Raw genomic sequence first — 26,283 nt, forward strand, 5'->3', positions numbered from 1 at the left:
AACGGTGATGAAAATCACCTTACCAAACAGCATAGTGTTGCTCACTGCCTATGTGGCAGAAGCATTTTTTCGGGTCTTGGAAGTATGGGCATTTTTTCTTGAAAATCAGTCCCAAAAAGTGCCTACGGTTCCAAACCCCATGCTAATTAGAGCTAATGAAATGCGTCATTTATTTAATAATACTTTTAATAATTATTATTATAAAATAATTATTTGTAGGGTTAAAGTAAATCCCATGCCAATATTACTTTTATTATTTTTAATATTACCAAACAATCTATTTGTAGGGTTAAAGTAAATTTTACAATTCAGGATGTTGGAGAATTGCTGTATTTTTCTTAAATTTAAGAACGAATTACTCCTTTATTGCTGATCAGAAAAGGGAGGAAACATTGTATTAAGTTTTCTGGGTGCATTGGTTTTGGTAACTCTTTGAAAGCGTAAATGATGGCCCCAATTCAGGGGCTGTTTGTAATAGTGGATTATTTTGTGGGGTCAGCACTCCTCATTTGGAGTGTCTGATGTGTAATATTTTATGAATGAACTACTAAATAAGAGATGAAAAATCCCCTTAATTAGTATGGTATTGAATCCTTTCTACTTAAAGATTCTAGTTTTTTAACCAGTATGCATACTTAGTATTCATCTTATTTTTCTTCTCAGACCGTTGGGCAGATAAATATAGATAGTTGAATATTTGAGTAAATCCAATTAGTCAAACATGCAGTGGCAAGATGGGAAAATGATGAAAAATCCACCATGAACATTTTCTTATCAATATTTTTAAATCTATCAAACAGTTAGTGAATTGATTCGAAGAAATTGGTTGTTACCAAGTACCAAATGTGATTATGTTTTTGAGAAGCAGGAATCAAATGACTATGCCAAACAAGATTGGCGATTCTCAGGATGAAAATTCTCAGAATTCATTCTTTTATAAAAAGATTCTGAGAATGAAAATCCCTAAAATTGATGCCAAATAGGGCCTTAATTTGTAACTTCTCTCACTCTTTAATATTATACCAATGCCTAACCATTTTTTATAGATGGCAAAAGAAAAGGGCTAAGGGAGATAAAAAATTATTAGACATTGGTATAGTATTTGAAAATGATAGAGGTTAAAATAAGAAATGAGTTATTTAGTATGCATTCGAGTTAAATATCAGTTAGATTAAAATAGAAATTAAAAAAAAATGTGAAAATCGGAGAAGTCACCAAGAAATTAGGTGCTTGTGAACTTTTGAGGCAATTACAAAATTAAAATAGAAAGTTGAGTAATGTGTATTGGTCATAATTACAAAATTAATACACAGGAAGTGATTGGTCATAATTGGAGTCCTCTAACAGGATAAAATGAAACCTAACAATGAAAAGCCTATGGAGAACCCAAGTTTTTCAAAAAAGAAAAAGTTAAAACTTTTCTAAGTAAGAGAGATCTAGAATCAAATGAAAAAGTCAATAAAAATAGGAGTTTTCAAAATTGCTCCAAATTTATATATATATATATATATAATCAACTAGAAGAAACTCATTTCCATAAAAGACTATTGGACAAAAATTTGGAAACAAGAGAGAAGAAGGAAATGAAAGGAAACAAAGGGTGGGGCCTCTAGGAGAGGAAAAAATATTAAAAGAAAAAAAATGTTTTAGGGGATGGGACTAAAACAAAAACTAAATTTCTAAGAATGAACTCACTATCAATTAATTATGAACAGTGAGTTGTATGTATGTATATATAGGCTGTATAATGCGTACAGATTACAAGATAGAGATAATATTGTTGAACAACTATACAAAATAAGCATTATAGAGTGAAACAGAGAGATAATCTATATGGAGTGAGAGCTTTTAGGAGGTCAGTTCAAACTATAGTTATCTATTTAATTGTGAGTTACTTGGCTGACTTGTATTTGGACTCTTCCTATCCTTATCAGCCCCCCACAAGCAAATGGGGAGAGGATGCACCATTAGCTTGATCCTCAAGAAAGAAAATCTAGAAGAGCTTAGTGGTTTAATAAAAATATCCGTTAGCTAATTTGCACTAGAAATGAAGCGAACATCCAAGGCCTTGTGAGCAACTTGCTCCCAAACAAAGTGATAATCGATCTATATATGCTTGATGCAAGCATGGAAAACAAGATTTGCAGTTAAATACGTCACACCAAGATTACCACACCAAAGGACAGGAGAAGTAGGAAGAATAGCAAGTTCACAAAATAGGGATTGGAGCCAAAGTAATTCTAAAGTAGCATAAGCTATGCTTTGGTATTTAGACTTAATGCTGGACCGAGAAATGGTAGATTGATTTTTCAAGAACCATGAGATCAAATTGGGTCCTAGGTAGATACATAAACTACCTTGACATCTTTTGTCATCCAGGCACCCTGCCCAATCAGCATTTGAGAATGCATGAAGGCAAAGAGAGGCAAGAGGAGCAACAACCAAATGAAGCCCATAATGAATAGTGTGTTTCAAATATCTGAGTATGTCCTTGACTACACTCTAATGCTCAACAATGGGAGCATGCATGTATTGACATACCTTGTTGACAGAAAATGCTATGTTAGGACGGGTTATGGCTAAGTACTGCAAAGCACCAACGACATTCCTATATAAGGAAGGATTTGAAAGAACATCTCCAGTGTGTTGTTGAAGTTTACAAGTGGATGCCATGCCATGGAAGTTCCATAAGGTTTCACACCATCCAAGTGAGCTTTTTGAAGAAGATTCACTATGTTTTGTTTTTGAGACAAAATAATGTTGTTGGAGTTGCGAATCACTTTAATACCAAGAAAAAAATGTAAAGAACCCAAGTCCTTAATAGCAAAGGAGGTGCTCATGGTAGCAATAAGATTTGATACAACAGTGGAGTCTGAACCAGTGATAATAATATCATTGACATAGATGAGTATAAACATAACACATATAGGAAATTTGAATATAAATAAAGAAGTATCTGCTATAGATGCCTTAAACCCAGTCTGAAGTAAGAATGTACTAAGCTTCTTGAAACAAAGCTCGAGGAGCTTGTTTTAACCCATGGAGGGACTTATGTTAATGATAGACATGAAAAGGAAACTTTTGGTCAACAAAACCTGGAGGTTGCTTCATGTAAACATTTTCTTCAAGACCACCATGAAGAAATGCATTTTGAATATCAAGCTGCCTTATAGTCCAATTTTTGGACAAAGCAATGTTAAGAACAATGCATATAGTAGCTGGCTTTATAACTTGACTGAATGTTTAAGCAAAATCAATCCCAGGTCGTTGATTGTAACCTTGAGCCACAAATCATGCCTTATAATGATTGGCAGAGCTGTCTAGGTTTCTCTTGGTTTTGAAAACCCACTTACACCCAATGAGATTCATATCATCAGTGTGGGGAACAAGAGTCCAAGTTCCATTTCGTTGACTAAAACAGGTTGGCTCATCATCATTGATTTCTAGTGCATGATAAGAGGCAAAATAGACTTTGGGTTTATAAATACCAGCTTTCCCACGAGAAATCATAGGGTGTAAATTAGTTACAAGTGATGGAGAATGGGCAACACTTACAATAGCAACCTTAGGAGTGACTTCAAAATGAGAACTAGCAGAACTTGATGACATGACAATAGGAGAAGGAGAAACATCATCACTTGAAATAGGAGAAGCAACTAATTATGGACATCCATAATAGAGGAAGATGATATAATATTGCATAGTGAAACTTCAGTGATAGGAGGTCCAATAGTTGTGGTAGAGACCTGTATAGATGAAGAAGAGTTAGAAGCAACTGAAGTTTCACAACTAGACTTGAAGGGAAATGTATCTTCATCAAACTGAACATGTCATGAAATAAAAACTCTACCTATAGGGAGGTGGAGACATCTGTACCCACTATAGCCTTTAGGATGACCCATAAATACACAAGCAACAAAACGACCTTCAAGATTATTCCTATTGTAAGCTCGAAGAAGAGGATAACAAGTGCAACCAAACACTTTCAACGTACTATAATCAGGTTTAGTATGGTATAATACCTCCGAAGGAGATTTCATAGCAACAACTTTTTTAGGAAGTCAATTGGTAATGAAAACAGAGGTCTGAAATGCTTTCCACCAATAATTCTTTGGGTTACCAGATTTCTCTAGTAAAGTCATTCCCATTTCAACTTTTTGTCAATGTCATCTCTCAACACACCCATTTTGTTCCTGGGTGTGAGGACAAGAAAAACGATGCAAGATGCCACAATAATTTAGAAAATATTTAAATTTGACAAACTCTCATCCTCCATCTGTTTGAATAGATTTAATCTTGGTATTGAAATAATTCTTGACTTGCAACTTAAATTTGACAAAAGTGTCAAGAGCACCTAATTTCTTAACAAGTGGAAAAATTCATTGATATTTAGAATGAACATCAACAAAGAGAAGATAGTAATTAAATCCATGGATAGAAGTTACAGGCAATGATCCCCAAACATCACAAAACAATAAGTCAAAAGGAGAATTGCATAAGGACTCACTAACTATAAATGGTAATTTATGGCTTTTGCCAAGAGGACACTCATGGCAAAACTCCATTCTTTTATTAGTAGACACCGACAATGAACTGGAGTTGAGAACATGCCTCACAATGCGAGGTGCACAGTGACCCAACCACTCATGCCATTTATACATCTAAGTTCTGACACTGAAGAATGTTGAGAGAGGATGACCTTGATTAGATACTCTACTTGCTTCTGCCTGTAACTCATAAAGACCATCTCTACTACACCCCTGTAGCATGACTTTCCGTGTCTACTACTCCTTCACAAAGAATTTATTTGAGTGAAACTCAAAGTAACAAATGTTATCTTTAGCAAATTTATACTAACAACAAGTTTTTGCAAATCTTAGGTACATGAAGAATATCTTTCAAAACAAAGGAATGTGATGGTGAATAAATAATAGCAGACCCAGTGTTTTTAGTTGACAAACCTTCTCCATTTCCAATAGTGATTTGTTCTAGTCTAGAGTATTCAAATTGCAAGTGCAAATTGGCAAGATCAACTGTCATATGATGGTTGGCACCTAAATCTAGGTACCAGCTGTTGTCAACCACTAGCCCTATAGAAGTAGTATATGTAGTAGGAGAGCTCTTTTCTAGACGAAAATCTTTGTCAAACCTAGCTCTACACTTGTAGGCTATATAGTTTAGCTTGTGACATATTTGACATTTGATCCCTTGAAAGGGATTTGGTTTCTTACCTTTTCCATTAGAAGTCTTTTGCTTGTTTTTGTAGTCACTAGTCCTAAAAGTTTGATAACATTTCTAAACAGCCATATTATCTTGAGGTTGAAAAGATTCAAATAGAGCCCGAATGTGTTCCAACCGAAGTTCATGGTTGGTGAGTAGAGGTTGAATATCATCAAAGGTGTGCTCACCAACACGCAATAGCAATGGAGTGACCAAAGACTCATAATCTGGGCCAAGGCCACCCATAACAAATTGTATTAATTTAGAGTCTGTAACTGACTCCCCAACAACAACTAGATTATCATATATCATCCTAGCTTTTTGTAGATAATCCACCATTGGTAAATTTGTTTTCTTTAGATGAGTCAACTCAAATCTGAGTTGCATAATACATGCCTATGATTTTGAAGCGAACAGGCGAGCAAGAGCATCCTACACACCATTTGAAGTAGTATTCCCTATTACCTAGGCTAAAACTCCTTCAGCAAGAGAGGAGAGGATCCAACTCAAAAGAAGTTGATCCTATTGTTCCCACAACATGAAGTCAGGATTGCTAACAGTTTGACCATTCTCAATAATATTCTTTGTGGGTGGAGTAATGGTTCCTTCTATATAACTCATAACGTTAAAACCTTTGAGCACATCAAGAAATTGAGATCGCCATAACAAATAGTTAGTGTGATCTAACTTAACAGTAACCAAATGACTTACCGTAGGTGGGAGGTTCAGATTCACAATAGTGCTAGTTGACTGGGTTGCAGTATGAAATGTTAAAGTGGAGGTTGACATGGTGAAGCTTGGCTCTTATATCATAAAACAAAAACTAAATTTCTATGAATGAACTCATTATCAATTATTTATGAACAGTGAGTTGTATGTATGTATATATAGGCTATATAATGCATAAAGATTACAAGATGTAGATAATGTTAAACAACTATACAAGATCAACATTATAGAGTGAAACAGAGGGAGAATCTTTATGGAGTGAGAGCTTTTAGGAGATCAGTTCAAACTATAGTTATCTATTCAATTGTGAGTTACTTGGCTGACTTGTATTTGGACTCTTCCTATCCTTACCAAGGGAAAGGATCTATCTTATTATTATTATTATTTGATAAATAATGGGAGGAGCTATACAAGATAGGGTAGATTTGCCTCACAAATCACAAAAACAAACAAAACTAAGGTCCCAAGGTTAAGGACCTATCTTCACCCTTGACTCCATTGTAACTAATAAGTTTTAACGAAGGTTTGGGGCCAAAGACCCCCAAACTATAACATGGCTCTACCCTTGCATGTGAATTGCATGCAAATAGATCAAATTTGAATTAAAATATTGAATCTGAACAAATAGATGTTATTGTATTGCAACCCCAAAGCATTAGTTTTGGGGGGTTGAGTTCTTCTAAATCTGCCCTTTCGCATTCCAAAAATAAAACAAGGAATCATGCATGTGTGTTATTAGAGGTAGTTTAGCATATTTTTAATAAAACAAACATTGCACCATTTGGGCAATAATGCTCATTTGGCCTAGTTTGGGGTTCTATAGTATATTGATCAACTAATCAATTGCTCACCTATAAATTTTCATTTGCTTTCTTGAGCCCTTAGGAAATTTCACTCAACAAAGATCAGATACAAATGATATTAGTTCTGATCAGAAGAATAACTACTTGGTCATCCTTTATCTATAAATATTAGTGAAATCTTTTACTCGGTGCCTTTTCTCTTCACCCTGTTCTTGGTTTGTATGGTATTAGAGCACCAGGTGCTTTGCTGATCAGAATTCACCATTCTATCTCCATCCATTGGATAGTCTTGGCACGGTGTTTGTTTTGTATTTGCTGAATGGAGATAACTATATGGCTTGGAGAAGAGCCATGACTAAAGCTGGAAAAGATGCTCACTTGGTTGAAGTGTAACTCCATAGTAGTGTCATGGATCTTCAATGCATTAGCCAAAGATCTTCATGAAAGCATGGCTTATGTTGAGAATGCCCAAGAAATGTGGAAGGATATAGAGGAGAGGTTTTCACACGGAAATGCACCAAGAATTTTCTAGCTCAAGTGGGAGCTCATGTTTCTCAGGCAAGAAAACCTTCCTATTTCCATTTATTTTCAAAACTCAAAGTGATATGGGATGAATTATTGGCCTATATGGTTGGATCATTGTGTACCTATGAATTGTGTACTTGTGGAAACCATAAGCATTTTATTATAGAAAGAGAAAGAGATAAAGTGTACTAATTTTTGCTCAGTCTCAATGAGAAATTTAACAACATCAAATTGAGCATCTTAAGTATGAACCCTCTACTGAGTATTAGTAGAGCTTATGTGCTTGTGTCACAAGAAGAGAGACATCAAACTTTGATTACTCAGCATGGTTTGATTGTAGAAGTTTTTTCTTTTCATGTCAAATTGAAAGATGGAAAATAAAAGTCCAAGTTTCATTGTGAACACTGAAAGAAACAGGGTCATAGTAAGGACTGTTGTTTTGAATTGATCAGGTATCCACCAAATTGGGAGACTCGGTCAAAGTATTCATCCAAGAATGGTACTAGCAATCAAGAAAAAGTCTTATAATAACACTTACTTTCATCAAGAAGCCTCTCTGATTTTTAATATGTCAATAGAGCAGTATCAATAGTTATTAAGCACCATTAATAGTCTATCTGATATACAATGATAAACACACTTTCTCAGCCAACTTTGTAGGTAAGGTCACTACCTCTTCTTGGCTTTTAGACAATGGGGCCTCATCAGATCATATGGTTCCTAGTAATTGCGAATATGTTACCTCATCAAATACTTTGGCCTTAACATTGAAATCGATTCATTTGCTAAATGGAGCATTGTTGCCAGTTCAATAACAAGGAGAAATATCTTTGTCTTCATATCTGGTATTACAAATTTTTTTTATTCATTCTAGGCTTTCAATACAATCTTATTTATGTTAGTAAACTTACCAGGCTTGAATTGTGTTGTATTGTTTTTTCCTAATTTTTATGCTCTTTAGGACCTGACATACAAGAAGGTAATTTGTGTGGGCCTAGTGCGTGATGGACTATACCACTTTTCTTCCTTTTCACCATCATTTTCTTTCCACACTACTTGTACTCATGACTCACATGTGTGGCACTCAAGATTGAGCCATTCTTCTTATGAGAAACTTGCTTTGATTCTTGAATTACAGATTATTGTACATACTAATAACTATTTGGTGGTGGTGGGGGGTATCTCACCCTACCTGTACTCATGTAGTCTTTTTCTCCAATAAGCACTTAAATAAGCATTTGTGACTATTTTGTCCTCTATTTTATTCCAAATTTTATGAAAGCACTTTCATAAAAACACTTTTATGAAAGTACTTTTGTGAAAGAACTTTAATAAAAGCAATTTTACGAAAACACTTTTATAAAAGTACTTTCACAAAAAAACTTTTACAAAGGCACTTCTACCAAAGTACTTTTATAAAAGTATTTTTACAAAAGCACTTTTATGAAAGCACTTTTATAAAATTCAACTAGGGATAGTTTTATAAGTGGTATTTTAAAATTCAAATAGGGATAATTTTGGAAGAAAAAATTGAATAAGTGCTTATAAGCACTTAAAAAAGCTAGAAATTTGTGCTTAAAAAATAAGCCTTTATTTTAAAAATAATCACTTATTTCAGGCTTATTTCCCATACACCAATAAGTGCTTAATGGTGTGGTCTCAACCCAAATAAGCACTCCCAAACATGGCCTAAGTTACAATAGTTGGACTCTACATTTATAAATATTAATGAAATCTTTTACTTAGCGTCTCTTCTTCTTCCCTCTGCTCCTGGTTTATAGAGGAAGTCACAGTACTTTACAATACCTTTTGAAAACTGAGGAACTTCATCATTAGTCATCACTAGCTTATATGATACATGTTGAATCCAGTCATATCAGCAACTTGATTTCCCTCCTGACAATACATTTAACTTGTTCTCCCTCTATATGTATATACTAAAATAAGGATGGCAATATCAGATGGCCTCTCCTTGATACAATACCCCAACCCTGAAATTCTATAGGGGGGTGCATTATTCCCTTTAAAACCCTCTAAAGTTGCCACCTCAACATGCCTCCTCTCCCTTTCCCACCCTTATTGGAAATGCGTTGTCTAAAATTTGTTTACTTCTATTAATCTTCACTTCCCAATTACCTAAAAACTCTCTCTCTCTCTCTCTCTCTCTCTCTCTCTCTCTCCCCACACACACACACACCCCTAAAACCTCTCCAACACATTAGGAAACTTCTCTAGTTTTAATGCTACCCGTAGTGCACCTTCCCTAACTTTTTGATCAACCTCCTAGTGTAACTATCATCTTTCATTTTCTTCTTCCTCCTCTCAACATATTCCTCCTACTCTCTCTTCTCATCACAATGGTCATATGTGAGATAACCCATTTTTAAAACAATGTTACATAAACATGACCCATTAAACATAATTACTACATTTAGTCATGTACAATTACATATGCTACATGTAAAATTATATCATTGACTTGAATTACCCTAAATTAACATAAGGCCATGTTTGGGAGTGTTTATGTTAAAAATAAGTGCTACTTTGAATAAACACTTATTTTCATTTGGCACCCAACTTTTTGAAGGGCATATTCAAATAAACACTTATTTTAAAAAATAAGCACCCATGCAACTTCCGTAAAAGTTATTTTGTAAAGTACTTAAAAGTGCTTTTATAAAAGTATTTTCATAAAACTGCTTTTGTAAAAGTACTTTCTCAAAGTGCTTTTGTAAAAGTGATTTTATAAAAGTACTTTCATAAAAAGTGCTTTTGTAAAGTACTTTCACAAAAGCTTTCATATAACTACTTTTATAAAAATACATCCGTAAAAGTGCTTTCATAAAAATACTTTTATAAAAGTACATTCATAAAAGTGCTTTGGTATAAGTACTTTATAAAAATATTTTCGTAAAAGTTTTCTTATAAAAGTACTTTTATAAAAGTGCTTTCATGTAAAAGTACTTTCATAAAAGTATTTTTATAAAAGTGCATTCGTAAAATTACTTTACTTTCATAAAAGTAATAGCATTGTTGCTAAAAGTAACAAAATTGAAAGGGTATAAGTAGTATTTTAAAAATATATTGGGGATAATTTTGGGATAAAAACTTGAATAAGTGCTTATTGTATGAAAACTTATGAGAAGGTGGAAATTTGAGCTTAAAAAATAAGCCTTTATTTTTAAAATAAACACTTATTTTGGACTTATTTCCCAAACACCAATAACTACAATTTTGGGAGAAAAACTTGAATAAGTGCTTATTGTATGAGCACTTAAGAAAAGGTGGAAATTTGAGCTTAAAAAATAATCCCTTATTTTAAAATAATCACTTATTTCGGACTTATTTCCCAAACATCAATAAGTGCTTAATGGTATGGTCCCAGCCCAAATAAGTACTTTTTAGAGCTAATTTAATTAACATAATTAAACTTAATTATCTTAATTAAGTTTTGTTAACCTAATAACTTAATTCAAGTTTATTCTTTTCTTGATACTCTTTACATGTAAAGTTACCTAATTAAATTAAGACACTAATTCATTTTAATTAGGAAATTAATTAAAGTTAGCTAATTAATAAATAATTTAATTATTTGAGTAACATAACTATCCTATTAGTTATTTCATTTAATTAAGTTAAATGAACTTAAATTAAGTAACATAATTAATCAGTTTTTAATTAAGTTACCCTAATTAACCTACATAACCTAGTTAATGAAGTTAACCTTAACCTAATGCTTTAAAAGTCAAATTAAAATGAAACCATTTTTGCCTATGGGTTCTTGGTTAGCAGTTCAATCATTGGGATTGAAATAGATTCGCTTATGATATTCATTAGTGTAAGAAATAATTAAAATTGCCAAAAAAAGTGTTGTCTAGGTGGAACGGGTTGACGATTCAATCATCTGGGTCAGCAGGTTACCAACTAAGTCAATGATTTTTAGGCAAGATACGGGTTAAGGGTGAAATGGAACCAGTTGCCTCAACAGTTTTGGGGCTGAATGGTCTGACCCATCTAGGTCAACAACAGTTCCAAAACCATGATATTCATCATAAATATAACAAAATATTTAAATTATAAAATAAAATAGTTATCATTGTATGAACAGTTATCCACTTCAAACAGTTCAATGATTATATAGTCTCGATTTATGTTTTATTGACCAAAATCAACTACATTTTACAAAAGAATGAACTAAGTAGTAATTAAACAAAAAATGTGACCAATTTTCTATTGAAAGAGCTATGCTCAATGATCTTTGGTAGGGGAGGTGCCATAATTTTTTATATAGGAATCAAAACCTAACTAAATGAATGGCGATGGGAGAATTGTGAAGGGATGAGAGATCCATTGTATGGACGCCCAAAGATTGCGGAATAAGGGGGCGAATTTCAAAATTTTTTTCTCCCTTCAATTGGGAATCGCATTCCCTATTTAGAAAATAATATTTTCAAGGATCATTCTTGAACCATAAACTGAACTAGATCTGAATCAAAAGGAGTAGAAGAGGATTATACCTGATACGGAGAAATAGTATCCCCCAACGAAGGTGTTCATGCCCAAGGAAAGATCCAAAGACTGCTCCCACTGAAGATGGTGCAGTGTAGGATAGAGCAAAATCAATAGTGTTCTTCTCCAAGAAGTCTGTCCTTCACAAGAATCAACGGGATGGCACGTGAGCACAGCTTCCTATCAATTCTTTCTCAAAGAACTGATGTCAAGATCAAATCTTGACTTCTCCCACAACTGGAGATAGAACTGGCAAACAGGGCGGCAAGAACAGTGAGGCGACAAGAAAAGAATTCTACAAAGATGTTTAATTCTTCCTTCTTGATTTCAGCACTGAAGAGGATCTGAATGAATTGTCTTCTCAAGGCTGCCGCCCCCTCCTTCTTTTGTTAACCTAAAAGATAAGCTCCTAATCCAATTAGGAGCTGCTTATCCAAATCCTATTTGGATCAGCCTTCTCTTTAGGTGATAGGGATAAACACTTATCTTATCTGAAGATTAGATCAGTTTTCTCCTAATCTCATTAGGAAGTTTTTAGATCTGAATACTCTCTGAGTGGATAGGGTCAAGACCCTATCCTATCAGCTAATCTATCTCAGAATTCGCCCCATAATTAACTAATAGCCCAGTTCGAAATGGGCTTTAGGCCCATTAAGCTTATATGCTCACTTAACCTTCCTAACTGTTGCCCAGTTGGGCTTCTTTGTATGGCGTGGGACCCAAGCATTGATCTACACATCAGCCACATGGGTTCGGCCCAGCCTTTGTTACAAGGCCTGGCCGAATACACTATTATGGACAACGCACCCCTAAAACCCATCAAATGGGCTCTATGGGCCGAACACTTTCCCTAAGTGGTCCCTAGGCCAAGCCACCTTGTAACACCCAGGGACTGTGAGCAGATGCAAGATTAGCCCATCAGGTATTATCCTCAATGGTTTTCAACTTAATCTCTCAGCCCATAATGATCATACACTACCCGACAAGAGATGACCTCTCCCTCGGTTGCAAGGAACAGTATTGCACTCTCTACTTATTTTGTTAACCATAATACATATACTTTTATATTTCATATAAAATATATTTTGCAAAACAAATCTCAACGATTAAAATCGGTTGTCGGCAATCTTGGTTTCCATCAGTGAGAGTGCATCCCCGATCATTACCTTTGTCCGGCAAAGGGGCTGATCCTGTCACTATGATCACCCACTCAGATGAATTCTCAGACTATCCCAACATACCCAGGTTTTGACCCCCGCTAAGGATCTCACTGATTGGTATATCAAAGACAGCCCAATCCGACACCTAGTGTAGTATCATAATCGAATCTAGGGGTCAGGTGTAACTTTCCAGTTTTGCCCATCAATCTCCAAGGTCCAGGGCAATACTGGAAATCTGATCCAGTTCATAGATTCAATTAATCATATACTGTATGTGCCTAGGGTCTCACCCTGGCAGCTGAGACAGGCCACCCCAACCGACTTGGTGGCACCACAGTGTCAGCCTTGTCAGGATAGGTCTTCCCAAACCGACCCATTGGCTGTGAACATTCTAAACTAACACGAGTCTCATTAAGTGTCCAGTTTAAGAGTATTACACAGAAACATACCAAGGGAACATGAATCAAATATGCACTTTTATTCGTTTACAATAAACTCATAAAGTACATTATTCTAATTGAAGCTAAGGGCATACAGAACTGTCTAACAAATTGTTGTACAGAAAATTAATTTATTTGATTTCTTGCTCATTCTTCATTACCTCAAATTTTGGAAATTAGATATAAACTGCCTCAACTTTCAGTATTGAACATACCAGAAATTGTCATTACTATTTAAATATTTTCCAAAAACCCATATCCCAGTGAATAGAAGCAACGAAAACAAGAATGTAAGTGACTTCCTTTTAAGCCATTAACGTTACTGTAAACAAAACATAGTGGTTTCATTGCCATCAATCCCAAAAACGGGTTTAACTATGATATGAAAAAAATATAATATCTGAAAAACTTCTAGACAGTCAAGTGATAGCTGATAGTGTTATTTGTCAAAATTTATTGGTGAATTTTGACTGGTGAAAACCCTTTCCACACCATATCTTATCCGTATCATTGATTTGCCCCCAAACAAAAGTTTAACTTAACACGCATGTGGGTGTGGGACTTGTGGGTTAGGTTGTTCGAAGAAATTAGACAGCGTGTTCTTCGGTTCGGGATAACTTCAAGACAAACAAGCACGGTTTGTTTTGTCTACTTCAACCTACAGTTTGATTTTATTAGTATTTGTATTTTGAAAGTCAAAGCCTGATCGAACCAAAGCAAAATCCCTCCCATTGCTGTTTAATTGGATTGTTTCCATTCTGACTGTTCAAAGGATTTATGTTTGAAGCTGTCCGTTTCTTCTCAGCATCTGACTGCTGACACGTCAGTAATAAAAGACTTCAATCGACCCACAGTCATTTAATTACTCACCAGGCGCGAGGCGCCACATATACTTTAAACTATAAGGAAAATGTATGATATTAAAAAGATAGAGTATGAAAAGAATTTTGACCAATCATAACTCACGATAAATAACACCCGATTCATTATGTCTATAATCCCGATTGATTAATCAGTTATTTTTCGTATATAATATATTTTCCATATCATAATTGAACCCTAAACTTTATGGTGGCGTGGGGCATTACCATTAATGATTCTACAGCCTTCTGAACGACGTCAAATATGATATACTTATAATGTGGGCCGGATTGAGCAGGTCTGGGTCGTTATTCATATCGTGCCATACTGGGCCTCGGGCCGTGCTTGAACAGTTCGGTCTCTCTTAGGTTAGCCCCGGCACAGCCCATGGCCCGGGTCTATTTATTTATTTATTTATTTTCAGTTTTTCTAAATTAAGAACAATTAAAAACATCTAATAGTAAAAACTTAACATAAATAATAGATGATAAGTTAGAAAAATTTATGAAAACTTTATTTTATTTCAAATTTAATGTATATAAAAAATAAATATATATATATATATACATTGAAAAAATAATACAATAGAGTTCAATTAATAAAATGACAAAATTAAAGATAAAAATTACAATGGAATTGAATTATTGAAAATATTATAAATAGTTCTCAAATATTAATTATAAATAATTCCCATACTGTGCTTCGGCACAACACGGAACTGTAGCGACCGTGCCTGTCATTCTGGCCCGTGCCATTAATGATTCGATATCATTTATGTCATATCATGTTATTGGACCCAAAATGCATGCGACGCGTGCGTTGCAATATTATATTACCAATATATCATATGTCAGAACGTACGATGTTGGAATGGAGCTTAGTTGGCAGAAGATCCCAACTCTATAGATGTATTTCTACTGATGGTGTGTTGATGTTTTATTGGGGTCCATCAGTTTTGAGCGGATCTTTATAAGTTAAGCAGCCTTGGTGAAGGTGGCAATGGATCCCAAGTCTGTGATATGCGTTCGTCGAGTAAGGAGAGGCTATCAAATTCAATCTCCTCTGCTACAAACTTCCATTTTTTCTTGTGTTGTAGTTTCAAAGCAACCAGCCAGTTGTCACCTTAGCCTAGCGTTTGTGTCAGCAAATGAGATAACGATAAGTTGTCACATATTTCTTTGAAAGGTTCCGCATGTATAGGCACGTTACGTAAACACAATAAATGAACATGTAATAGCTGTCTGATAAATGTTTAATTAATGTATCTTTTATTTTTAGACAAATATTATTCATTATTTTATTATCTTTATTAAAATAATTAAAAATAAAAACAATAAAAAAGAAAAACCTAAAGATATTAAAATTTGAGATTCATTTATATTTTTTTTATTTTTAATTATTTTAATAAAAATAATAAAATAATAGATAATATCAGTATAAGAAACAAAAACCAACAGATGAAAGGTGCATTAAATGGGACATATGTCACACGTATAACCTAACGTGTCTACTACATTCCGACCCCTTTCAAAATTGTAACAAAGTTACATATTCTGATTTGCCACAAATAAGAAAGAAAACTACATCTATCCCATGTGTTGTACTCTTCTGATTCTTCACGTCAACACTTAGAAAGAAAAAAGCTAAAATGTATAAAATTCAACATCTTACTCGTTAACGAAATAGAGAAGCCGTCTCCAAAACTCCATGGTGAGAGAGTTTGGTCTTCTTTGAAGGAGTAAAAGTTAAGTTGGAAACAACAACGTAATAGAATGAAAAGTGATGGATGATTAGTCGGGTGTCGGATCAACGAAAGAACCTCTTACCGAATTACTTGACATGACCTGTAACTTTTGCTTCCATCAGTCCATGTGATGAAGGTATGCTATGGGCCTATGGCCAATCTGCACCATCCGTCAAGTAGAAGATACTTGCGTGGGCCGGGACTGCCTATTCAATTCGAAGTCTACATTAGCCCTCTACTCCACTTTCTAATTAATTAGTCTTTTATTTTTTTTTTAAGGCTGCGTTTTAAAAAGATGAAAATGGAGTGTAAACCCCAGTTCAGGGTAAATTTGTATTTTGGTTAATTTTTTATTGTGTTTGGTAACATTACATTTTTGCATTGATAAATAATAGATCAATGCATATTTATGTTGATAATAATATATAAAAGTACATCAATAAAAAAAAAGTAAATTTGCACTCAAGTGGGCTTTTGATTAAAAAAAAAAACATATACTTTATTGGAATTTGTATTTGCATTCATTACAGCTAAAACTCTATTTGTTAAGAAGGTAAATTTGTCAATGCAAAACTAACCCAACTTTACAATTTATATGAACCATTTTACACTCTATATATTTGCATCGTTTTCAAATGCAGCCTAAAGAAAAAAGAAAATGTGGAATATGTTAAAATTTAATTTTTGAACTTACAGTGAAAGTGATCCTTATTCTGACCATGTAGCAAGCATTCGGAGATCAAAATTGGCCTGCCAATGAAGGACAGAAAAATTCTACTGAAGAAAAAAAAATGAAGGAGATAGCAAGAACTTGTATGGTTGTTTTGGTGTCAAATCAATTTGACATGGTCGTTCAGCCATCTTTGTTGGACAATTCAACAACCAAACTCTTACCATGAGTTTTGTTAAATAAAACTAAATAATAGAAATACATAAGAATATGCAATTGTTTTATATTTTAACTTTTCAAATAATTAATAATTATTTATATTTTATATACTATTTTAATAATTTTTTATAATACAAAAATAATAATAATTAATTTTGGCTAAGGTTGTTTATCAAACCGATGAAACCGATCAATCCGACTCAATTCGACCTGAGTTGGTCAGTTTACTAGTAATTCCAATTGGATTGGTTCAATAGTTTTCCAACCGAACCAGGTTGGGTCAATTTCAATTTTCCCATTTATAAACTAATGAAAACTGAACCGGACCAATCATATATATATATATTAATATTTTATATTTTAAATAATCTTTTAATACAAAAAAGTGGAAAACTTCTCATATTTCTTAGTCTAAAATAATTTATACCGTAAATTTATTTTTTTAATTATTTTTTAATAATACATTATAATATTTTAAGTTTAAATTTAATTTTTTTAAGTTTAAATCTTTTAAACCAATCAATGAAACCAAAAACTAACCCAAATTGATACAACCTAAGTTTGTCGATTTCCATTAATGCTTTTAGTTTTGGGTGGCCAATTCTCTAACCTGATTAGGTCAATTTGGTTAGACAAACAGCCTGCAACCAAATCGAATAGACCCATGAACACTCGTAATTTCAGCTAAATTAAAAATTTAATCTCTAATAAATAACAAAAGTTTAATGTCCAATAATTATTGAAAATTTATAGCAAGAATACACAATCATTGAAAATAAATTTATAATGAAAGCACAATAAATAAATAATAAAAATATAATAATTATAATAATTACTGAGAATACATTAAATTACTCAATAGATAGTGTGATCTCAAATAATAGTTTAATATTTAATAAATATTAATCAATAAATTATAACAAAAATACATAATTACTAAAAATAAATTTATAATAAAAATACAATAAGTACAACAAATTAAATTTCATAAGTTAAACAGCATTGGTTTAATTTTTAATAATTATTGAAAATTTTCTATTAGACAACAAAACAAAAATATATTTATAAACAGTTATGGAAAATGCATTTATCAAAAAATAAAATAAAACATTACTGAAAATACAATAAATATTAATTTTAGTATATATACATAAATAATAAATATAGATTTAGATTGTAAAAGTGTGATTAATAAATATTATTTTTTTTGAAAGTTTTTTTCTCGAGTTATTAATTGATATAAGTGAAATTATTTATTTACAATATTATTTAGTTATTTAAATAATGTCATTACTTATTTTTTTAAAATATTAATTATTTATTGAATGTAATAATCCATAAAATTATAATTATAGTATTATTACATAATTTCGTTTTTAATGTTATAAAATCTTAAACTATTATTAATTTGAATATTATGAAATCTATTATAATTATTTTTCTACTTTTAAGAAATTTGTTAAATTTATTAAATAATTTTTTTAACTATTTAAAATTTTCTTTTATGAAATATTTCATTATTTAAAATATTTATTTATTGAGATATTTAAACAATATGTAAAATATTTAAAATTTTCATTGTTTGAATTTTAATTATTTTAAAGTTATTACATTTTAAATATTTTATTACATAATTATTTGCCTATTTTTAATATTTCGTTATTTAAGGTATTTACTTATTGAAATGTTTAAATAATACTTTTGTTAATGTTAATGTTTTATTATTTAAATAACATTTAAATTGAATAATCCATAGAATTATAATTTAGATTCTTTGTACATAATTCCAGATGAATTTTGTAAAATATAAAGTTATTAATAATATGAATGTTATCAAATTTTATAATCATTTTTTGTCTTTTTAATAAATATTATAAAGTTAGTATATAATTTTATTAAAATATTTAAATAATTCTTAAAGTTTTTAATTCAAATTTTCTTTAGATAGATTTAGATAAAAAGTGAGAGAGAAGATAAATAAGAATTAAAGATAACTTAAGAGAGAAACTCTTTACTAAATTAAAGACAATTTAGGAGAAAGTGGAGGATAGTGTTGCCACTTGGCTAGACATTAGAAAAACAAATCCCTCTTTCTTTATCTATTGGTTAGACAATTTAGCCTATGTTGTTTGCCTATTGGTTTAATGTAGGAATGGTAACAAGGTAGGGATCATATTCCCCGTCCTAGACCCCAATTCTGAAATTAATCCATGTCTTCCCCAATCCCCGCTAGAGATAAAAGTTTTCCTCCATCCTCGATCCTTGACGGGGATGGGTTCCTTGTGGGGACCCGAATCCCCAATTTTTTTAAATAATAATATTTTTTGAAAATTCAATTTACTTAAAGTAAGTAAAAATTTTAAAAAATTGCCATCTTTATTTAATGGACAATTATGTGGAATTAAAAAAATAAAAATTTCAAAAAAAAAATTAGAAAGGAGGTTTAGAACAAGGAGAGGTATGGTGACATAAACACTCTTACTTTATAAATATAGAATAGATAATAATCTTCAAATTTAAATTTTGAGATAAAAGTGTAATATGTGAGTTAAATGATCCAATTAACAAAACCTGGAGCCAAATGAAGCGTTACTCAATTGGTATGCTGGCTGGTTTGTTCCAGTAGAGATGTAGGTTCAAATCCAGACCTCCTCTTATCTTGAGTTTGGGGCTGATCATGATGGTGCATTTTCCAATGCTAGTATATTTTCTTAAGTGCCAGTGTAGTAGACCAATTTTCGGTTAAATTTGTTGTTTTTAATTAAAAAAAATGTAATATCATATTATATTATGTTTTCATGCAACATTTACATTCCGTCATGTTATGATTTTGAAACATGCATTATATATGGTGGCTTTGTACTTGTTAACAAAGGCAGAGTGTATTTATCAAATGTTAGGGATAAAGAAGAATTTAGAAATTCTCTCTCCAGAATTTTGAAATGATTTTGAAACATCATTGACAGATAAAACATCAGATTCAAAATTCTGGAGAGAGAATTTCTAAATTCTTCTTTATCCCTAACATTTGATAAATACACTCTGCCTTTGAGGATTGTTATGGCCATCGTACGGACCCAACGTAAACTGACATTGTCCGGAATAGTGAGGGATATTGTCCGGATTGGCCCATCGCATTTCTCAATATGGCCCAATGTAAACTATGACATTGTCAGAGGGTTTATTCTATAATTATTCATAAAAGAAATATTAAGAAGTTATTATGTATAGTGTCTAGGTGTTAAAATAAAATAATAGAAAATGATTGAGTCTCAGTGAATCATGGCAGTAAAGGCCACTTTGCCCCTTAATACCCATCGCAAGAGGGCTGAGCCTCAAATAACGCAATCATATTCGTTTTTATATGTTATATTATTATTATTATTATTATTATTATTATTATTATTATTATTATTATTATTATTATTATTATTATTATTACAGGAGATGAAATTGTTTTCCTACATTGCTTTCAAATGAAAGCATGAATTAATATGATTCACTTTTATAAAGTTTCAAGTAGTTGATGACATTTCACGGGTAAGAGCCATGTGGAAGATACTAAACCACAAAATATTTGTGGAAGTCTTTCATTCCTATTTGATTTGACGAGACTATATTCCTTATTTACTGTCTAAAATGGTAACTGGAATTGGAAGACGAAGGCCGGGTTATTTTAGGCTGCATTTGGCAAGGATTTTTTTTTCTTTGTAGTTAAATGCCCTTATGAATAGGGGTGGTAATTTTTCCGTCCCCGATGGGTATTTGGGCTCCTCAACCCAATGGGGTCGGGTATGGGGGTACTTTGGTGGGGTCGGGTTGGGATGGAGCTATCCCTGGATTCCTGCCCTACCCCGGCCCCGATTAATCTATATATATATATATATATATATATATATATATATAATACAACAAATAATATTATATATTTTTTATATAGTATTTATATTATAATATTATATATTATTCATTTTTTGTAAAAGATTAAAACTGAAAAACAAAAACTAATACTATTTATTCTAAAAAACACTAACACTTCGATAGACAAAGAACTCTGAACCCTAGTTCTTCACTTCTTCCTTCGTCGTCAGACTCTCTCTCGTCGCCAACCTCAACTAACAATGTTACTCTTTCTCTCTCTCGGACTCTCTTTCTCTCAACTTTGACTGATTTTCATTATATTTTAAAAAATAAATTCTAAATTTCTAATATAGTTTAGATAGCAAATTTCTAAAATAATAGTAGATGACTTCAAATTTTGAGGCCAGAATTCATAGGATGTTGAAACTGGGTTTGAAATAAGAGACAAAGAGAAATACAGGGATGGCGGTGGGATTTAGCATGTAGTTTGAATCAGGGATAAAAGAAAAAAAGATGCAGAATGTCTGGAATGAAGGTGAGCACCTGAAATATGAGCCGAACCCAAATGAAATGAAACCCATGCTGTATGAAGATGACACCTGAAATGTAGGTGCCGTGCCAGTATTATTCTTTTGCCCTTAATTTATATATAGGAAGTATGTATTAGATGGTTTGTTTTCTTTTGTTTTCTTGGTACTATGGTTCATACACATTAGTCCAACATCAGTCCTATAGTTCAGCATTAAATGTTTTTTTTCTCATTTGCAGTCCTAGGCCCAGAAGGGAACAGGGCCCATTGGTCCAGACCAGCCCATGATTGCCCCAACTCACTGCTGAGTACAAAGCTCCAGAAAAACAACCCATCGTGGGCTTTTAATGTCCTTAGAGATTAAGACCACGGCAGCAATGGAAACAAATCCTCTTTTTAAGAATTGGAAAAAAATCATCTTCCTGCAAAAGCTGGTTTGCTCTGTTTTGTTTACTGCAAAAACTGATTCTTTATGAATTGGAAAAAATCCTCCATTTTCCAATGGGGCCCATGGCTTGTTGCATGGAACTGTTATCCCATTTATTGAGTTCTGCATGATTGTAGGAACATGTATATTTTTCTTGTAAAACTTGATCATTTTTCTTGCAAAAAGTCCTAACTAATTTGGTTGTAGGAACATGTATTCACTCATTCCATATACAAGGGGAAGGCAGCTTTAACAGTAGAGCCAAAGGTTCCAGAGTTTGTCCCTGTTTTATGTTTTGTTTTGCTCATTTAAGAACTCAGCCCTAGGTTTTACTGTTAAAAGAATGCTCGAAATTGTCATTATAATTCAGTACTCCAAATTAATTTATTTATTCTTGTGGATTTTTGGCTGGCCCAGTCAGGAACATTTAAGTTATCGAAAGAGGGGTTTGTGCTTCTTCAGTTTGCTCCTGCAGTTGGTGTTCCACAATATGATTGGAGCAGAAAGCAAGTGAGTTTTTTGTCTTTAGAATTTTCATAACTTTTTTGGTAATATACAGATACATTTTCTATTTTAGACTTTGAATTCGGATTGAGGATGAAATACTATTTCTCAAGTTAGATTACATAGTCAACTCCTGTGTTTTATTAGATTGACACACATCAGTGGCTTGTTGCTTTCTTTGTATGAGGAGAAATTTAGATTAATATTGTCATCCATGGAGATGTTTACATGAATTTAAGGGAACAGTGGATTTTTCTTCGAGATTTCCCTTCTTTGATACCCTGTCTAGGAGTCTGGATTTGCAGTGACCTGAAGGTTATAAACCTTGTGGTAACCCCAATATGGTTCTTATTGGGGTCCCCCATCCTCGTCCCCAAATGGACACATCGGGGATTCGGATCTCCGACAGGGAATTCATCCCCGTCAGGATCGGGGATGGAGGAGAATTCCTTTCCACGACGGGGATCAGGGGTGATTTGGGGGTTGGGGTCAGGGTTGGGGAATGCAATCCCCACCCCCTTGCAATTCCTACCTATGAATACTGGGTTTTTTAACAGCAAAAAGGAGATAAAGACCTTAAAATAACGAATGCCAAATGCAGCCTTAGTCCTTTGGACAAGCTTGGTTGTTCTAAGAACTCACAATCACAATACCGAGAATAGTCAAATTGAATAGTAGAAGCCAAAAAAAAAAAAAAAAAAAAGAATTTGCAGAATAATGAGATTGAGGAAGTGAACGGTAAAAGTATAATTTACCATCATAATCATCTAAGCCTTGTCTTAATCATATGGGATCACCTACATGAATCCGGTTTCACCATTTCATTATCTTCGGCGCAGCACAATATCCATTGTTAAATTATGGGTGCTTAAAAGCATCAATTGTTGAAGATTAATCATGCCAAATTCAATTTGGGAGATCATTACAGATTGTATAAACTTGATTTTACAAAAGATTCTTTCTAATACAGGCTGTGCATGAACTGGATGAAACAAATTGACACAGTTCTACTTGAATATATATGGAGGAATAATGATATTAAGATAGGGTTTAAGCCCACCATGGAGCTTCACCTGTTCTGAAATCCGTTTCAACCCATGGAACAAGAACTACCTTCCCATCATCAACGTCTGCATGTGCCAATGCCAAGGACTGTTCCACAGTAGATTTAAACGTTTGTTAGAAGGCAAAACAAGAAACGATGCAAACCAAGGATGGAGAAAGCATTGCAATCCTTACCAGAGGTGCAGGTCCTCTAACGACCCTGCCTTGGTTGTTGTACTGGGAGCCATGGCAAGGACAAATGAACTTGTTCTCTGCAGCATTCCATGGCACCACACACCCAAGGTGGGTGCAGACAGCATTAATACCAAACGTTGCAAGGGTTTTGTCATTCTCCACAACAAGGTATGTGGGATCTCCCTGCAACACATTTTATATATTCAAGCTGTCATCGGGATTACTTCATTGCATCAGAATCACGTATGGTGGATGGATCCATTCCAACTTAATCTGTGGTATCAGTTGCTTTGAAATTTGAGTGATATCTTAAGTTATGGAAGCATACTTCTCTATTATCAGCACTAGGAAAACATGTTCTACAACTATTTGTTTAATCATGTATTAGTTCTTCTAGGGAACATAAGCTATTATTACCTTGAGCCCCTGTACAAGGGTTCTGTCACCAGGACCATGAGTCTTGAGCCAGTCGGAGGCTTTGACATCATTACCAAGAGCATCCTTTGCTACTATACCACCACCAGCACCTCCTGATCTGTTCTATTTCCAATACAAGAATAACACATTCAGGACCCTAGAATTATGGTGATAGATTCAATTCACTGAACATTGTTAACAAAATCTAAATGACAAAAAAAAATTATAACATAGAACAATAAAAGTATCAAGCCATCCAAAAGGTACCACTAGAGAAGTTCCTGGCTCGGATCAGACGATCCTGTAAAGAGGGACAAAGAAACCAACTGCCACAGCATTGTCTCATAAAGCTTAACTTCTATAGTAAAGAAAAGGTATTCCAGGGCATCTACAGCCATGGGTTGTTGGATTTGTTTCATCACTAACCAGTGGTTGTGGCTTATGGTCATACATCCATTCCATACCAATTGATTAATCAAGGTGAAGAAAGACCTTCCATCATTTGGATCTTCAACCAATCCAATGTATGGCAAAAACATTTGATTATTTGAACGGCCTAGCTTGATGGTCAAATCAAATGCAGTAGAAATTCCATGATTGATGCTCCAACTAGATTCATGATTTGCCCTGTAACATCTTAGTTTCCTAATTGAAGAATTAAGTTAAACTGCGAGAAAAGAGAAGCTACTAAGTTGCTTGTCACTTTATCTAACAAAAGCCAGATTAACGATAATCCCAACCACTTTGAAGATCATTTTTCAAGATAGCTTATGAGAGTGTATTCAATTTCGCAGTGATTTCATCACCTGATTTTCTACAGAAAAATGTACGGAAAAGCAAACAAAAACTCTTCAGGAATTCTAGGTCTATTGAACTGTAATAAACAGAAATATAACCAAACTCGTTACTAAAACAACACTTATCAGTACAAATCACTATCTGTTCCTTTAGTAAAAGAAGAATGAGGATCGCCCTTAATTTTCTACCAAATGGTTGGATCTCACTAAATTCTATTCCAGTTCAACTTCATTGATTATGCGAGTTTCTGACTCAAGTCTCTGGGGGCCCTATATGATTCCTTCCGACTCTTTCAAATTAAGTTACATATTAATTTTTCTAGTAGTAAATTAAGAGACTGAAATAATACAGCACATTAACATTGAACTACCAAAACTAAAAGAGACAGAGCGGAAGAAAACTCACCCAGGTGGGGCAAAGAAGGAGGCATATGGGACCAACATTCCGGCGGTGGGGAGTGAAATGGCTCCCAAGAGAAGCAAATTCATGAGCTCCCTCTTACCCATGTCAGGCACGCGATCATCGGCCGGAACGCTCGTTGCCTGGCAAGTTATCCTCACCATCTTTTCTTTCCCTAGCGAGTGGGTCTTTGTGGGTTTCACCATAAGAGCTTGCGAGGGAGAGAACATCCCACTCTTACTAGAGCAAAACTGAAAAATGAAATTAAAACAAAGAAACACATATCAGCAATAAACTCTGTTTCAGTGGTAGAAATGGAAGACTGAGGGGAGTTTAGGTTACCTGATAATAGGTTGCAGGGGATAGAGTGGAAGTAGCCATGGTGGAGAAATCTCGACTGAAGAGGAATGAAGCGAGGGGAATAACGTGCTTGAAGAAGTGGAAGCGACGGAATTCGTTTCATTTTTTCATTCGCTGAGCAGATAAGATAGTGGTTGATGGACGATTGATGATCAAACAGAGCCACATGTTCGAGATAGTTAATCTATCAGGACAGGTTAATTGCACTAAGTACCCTAGTGTTTCCGTAAATTACAGAAAATGACCCCTACGTTTTCAAACCTATTGAAAGCACCCCTAAAGCTACGGAATATATATATATAAATAATAGCGGGGACTCTGCAATACACGGATTTTGTTAGCTGAAAATTTAACAAGAAAAATATATAGGAGTATATAATCCATTTATATTTTAGCTTTTTAATAATCAATTCAGTTGATTCGAGTTAGTCGGCTTTTTAGTATTTTCGATTAGTTTTGGTTTAACAATTTTCCAATTCAATCAAGTTAGGTCAGATTCAATTTGGCCATTTGTATACTGACCAAAACTGAGCCAACTCAATCATATATATATATATATATATATATATATATATATATATATATATATATATATATATATATATATATATATGTTATATTTTAAATATAATCTTTTTAATAAGGGAAAATAAAAAAAAAATTCCCATATTTCTTAGTCTAAATTATTTTATATCATAAATTTAATTTTTTATTTTATTTTTTAATAATACCACTATAATTTATTAAATTTAAATTTAATTATTAAGTTTAAATCTTTTGAACAAACAAACCAAACCTAAAAAATAGACCCAAATTGATACAACATGAGTTGACAGATTTTCACTAATGGCCAATCGGTTTCGGGTCAC

General features: G+C 33.3%; 1 protein-coding gene across 1 annotated transcript; it reads right to left on the bottom strand.

Annotated features, from left to right (window-relative positions):
• Window positions 1-23,051: 23,051 nt before the first annotated feature.
• On the bottom strand, window positions 23,052-25,595 carry PETC (photosynthetic electron transfer C). Its single transcript, XM_088947414.1, has 5 exons — window positions 25,397-25,595; window positions 25,061-25,305; window positions 23,858-23,975; window positions 23,441-23,623; window positions 23,052-23,353 (listed from the first exon to the last, which is right to left on the bottom strand). The coding sequence occupies exons 1-5, from the start codon at window positions 25,433-25,435 to the stop codon at window positions 23,252-23,254; spliced, it is 687 nt and encodes a 228-aa protein (XP_088803540.1). The 5' UTR covers window positions 25,436-25,595; the 3' UTR covers window positions 23,052-23,251.
• Between the last annotated feature and the right edge of the window lie 688 nt (window positions 25,596-26,283).

This window comes from Nelumbo lutea, chromosome 1, assembly GCF_056320005.1.
Source record: "Nelumbo lutea isolate HS-2025 chromosome 1, American lotus-T2T, whole genome shotgun sequence".
NCBI classification, from domain to species: domain Eukaryota; kingdom Viridiplantae; phylum Streptophyta; class Magnoliopsida; order Proteales; family Nelumbonaceae; genus Nelumbo; species Nelumbo lutea.

Bases quoted from the DNA above. Each gene is read 5' to 3' on its own strand.
- PETC (XM_088947414.1), bottom strand. From the start codon at position 25,435: ATGGCTACTTCCACTCTATCCCCTGCAACCTATTATCAG. The intron at 25,306-25,396 runs GTAACCTAAACT...TTCATTTTTCAG, and splicing joins CCCCTGCAACCTATTATCAG to TTTTGCTCTAGTAAGAGTGG. The intron at 23,624-23,857 runs GTAATAATAGCT...AATGTGTTGCAG, and splicing joins CCCTTGTACAGGGGCTCAAG to GGAGATCCCACATACCTTGT.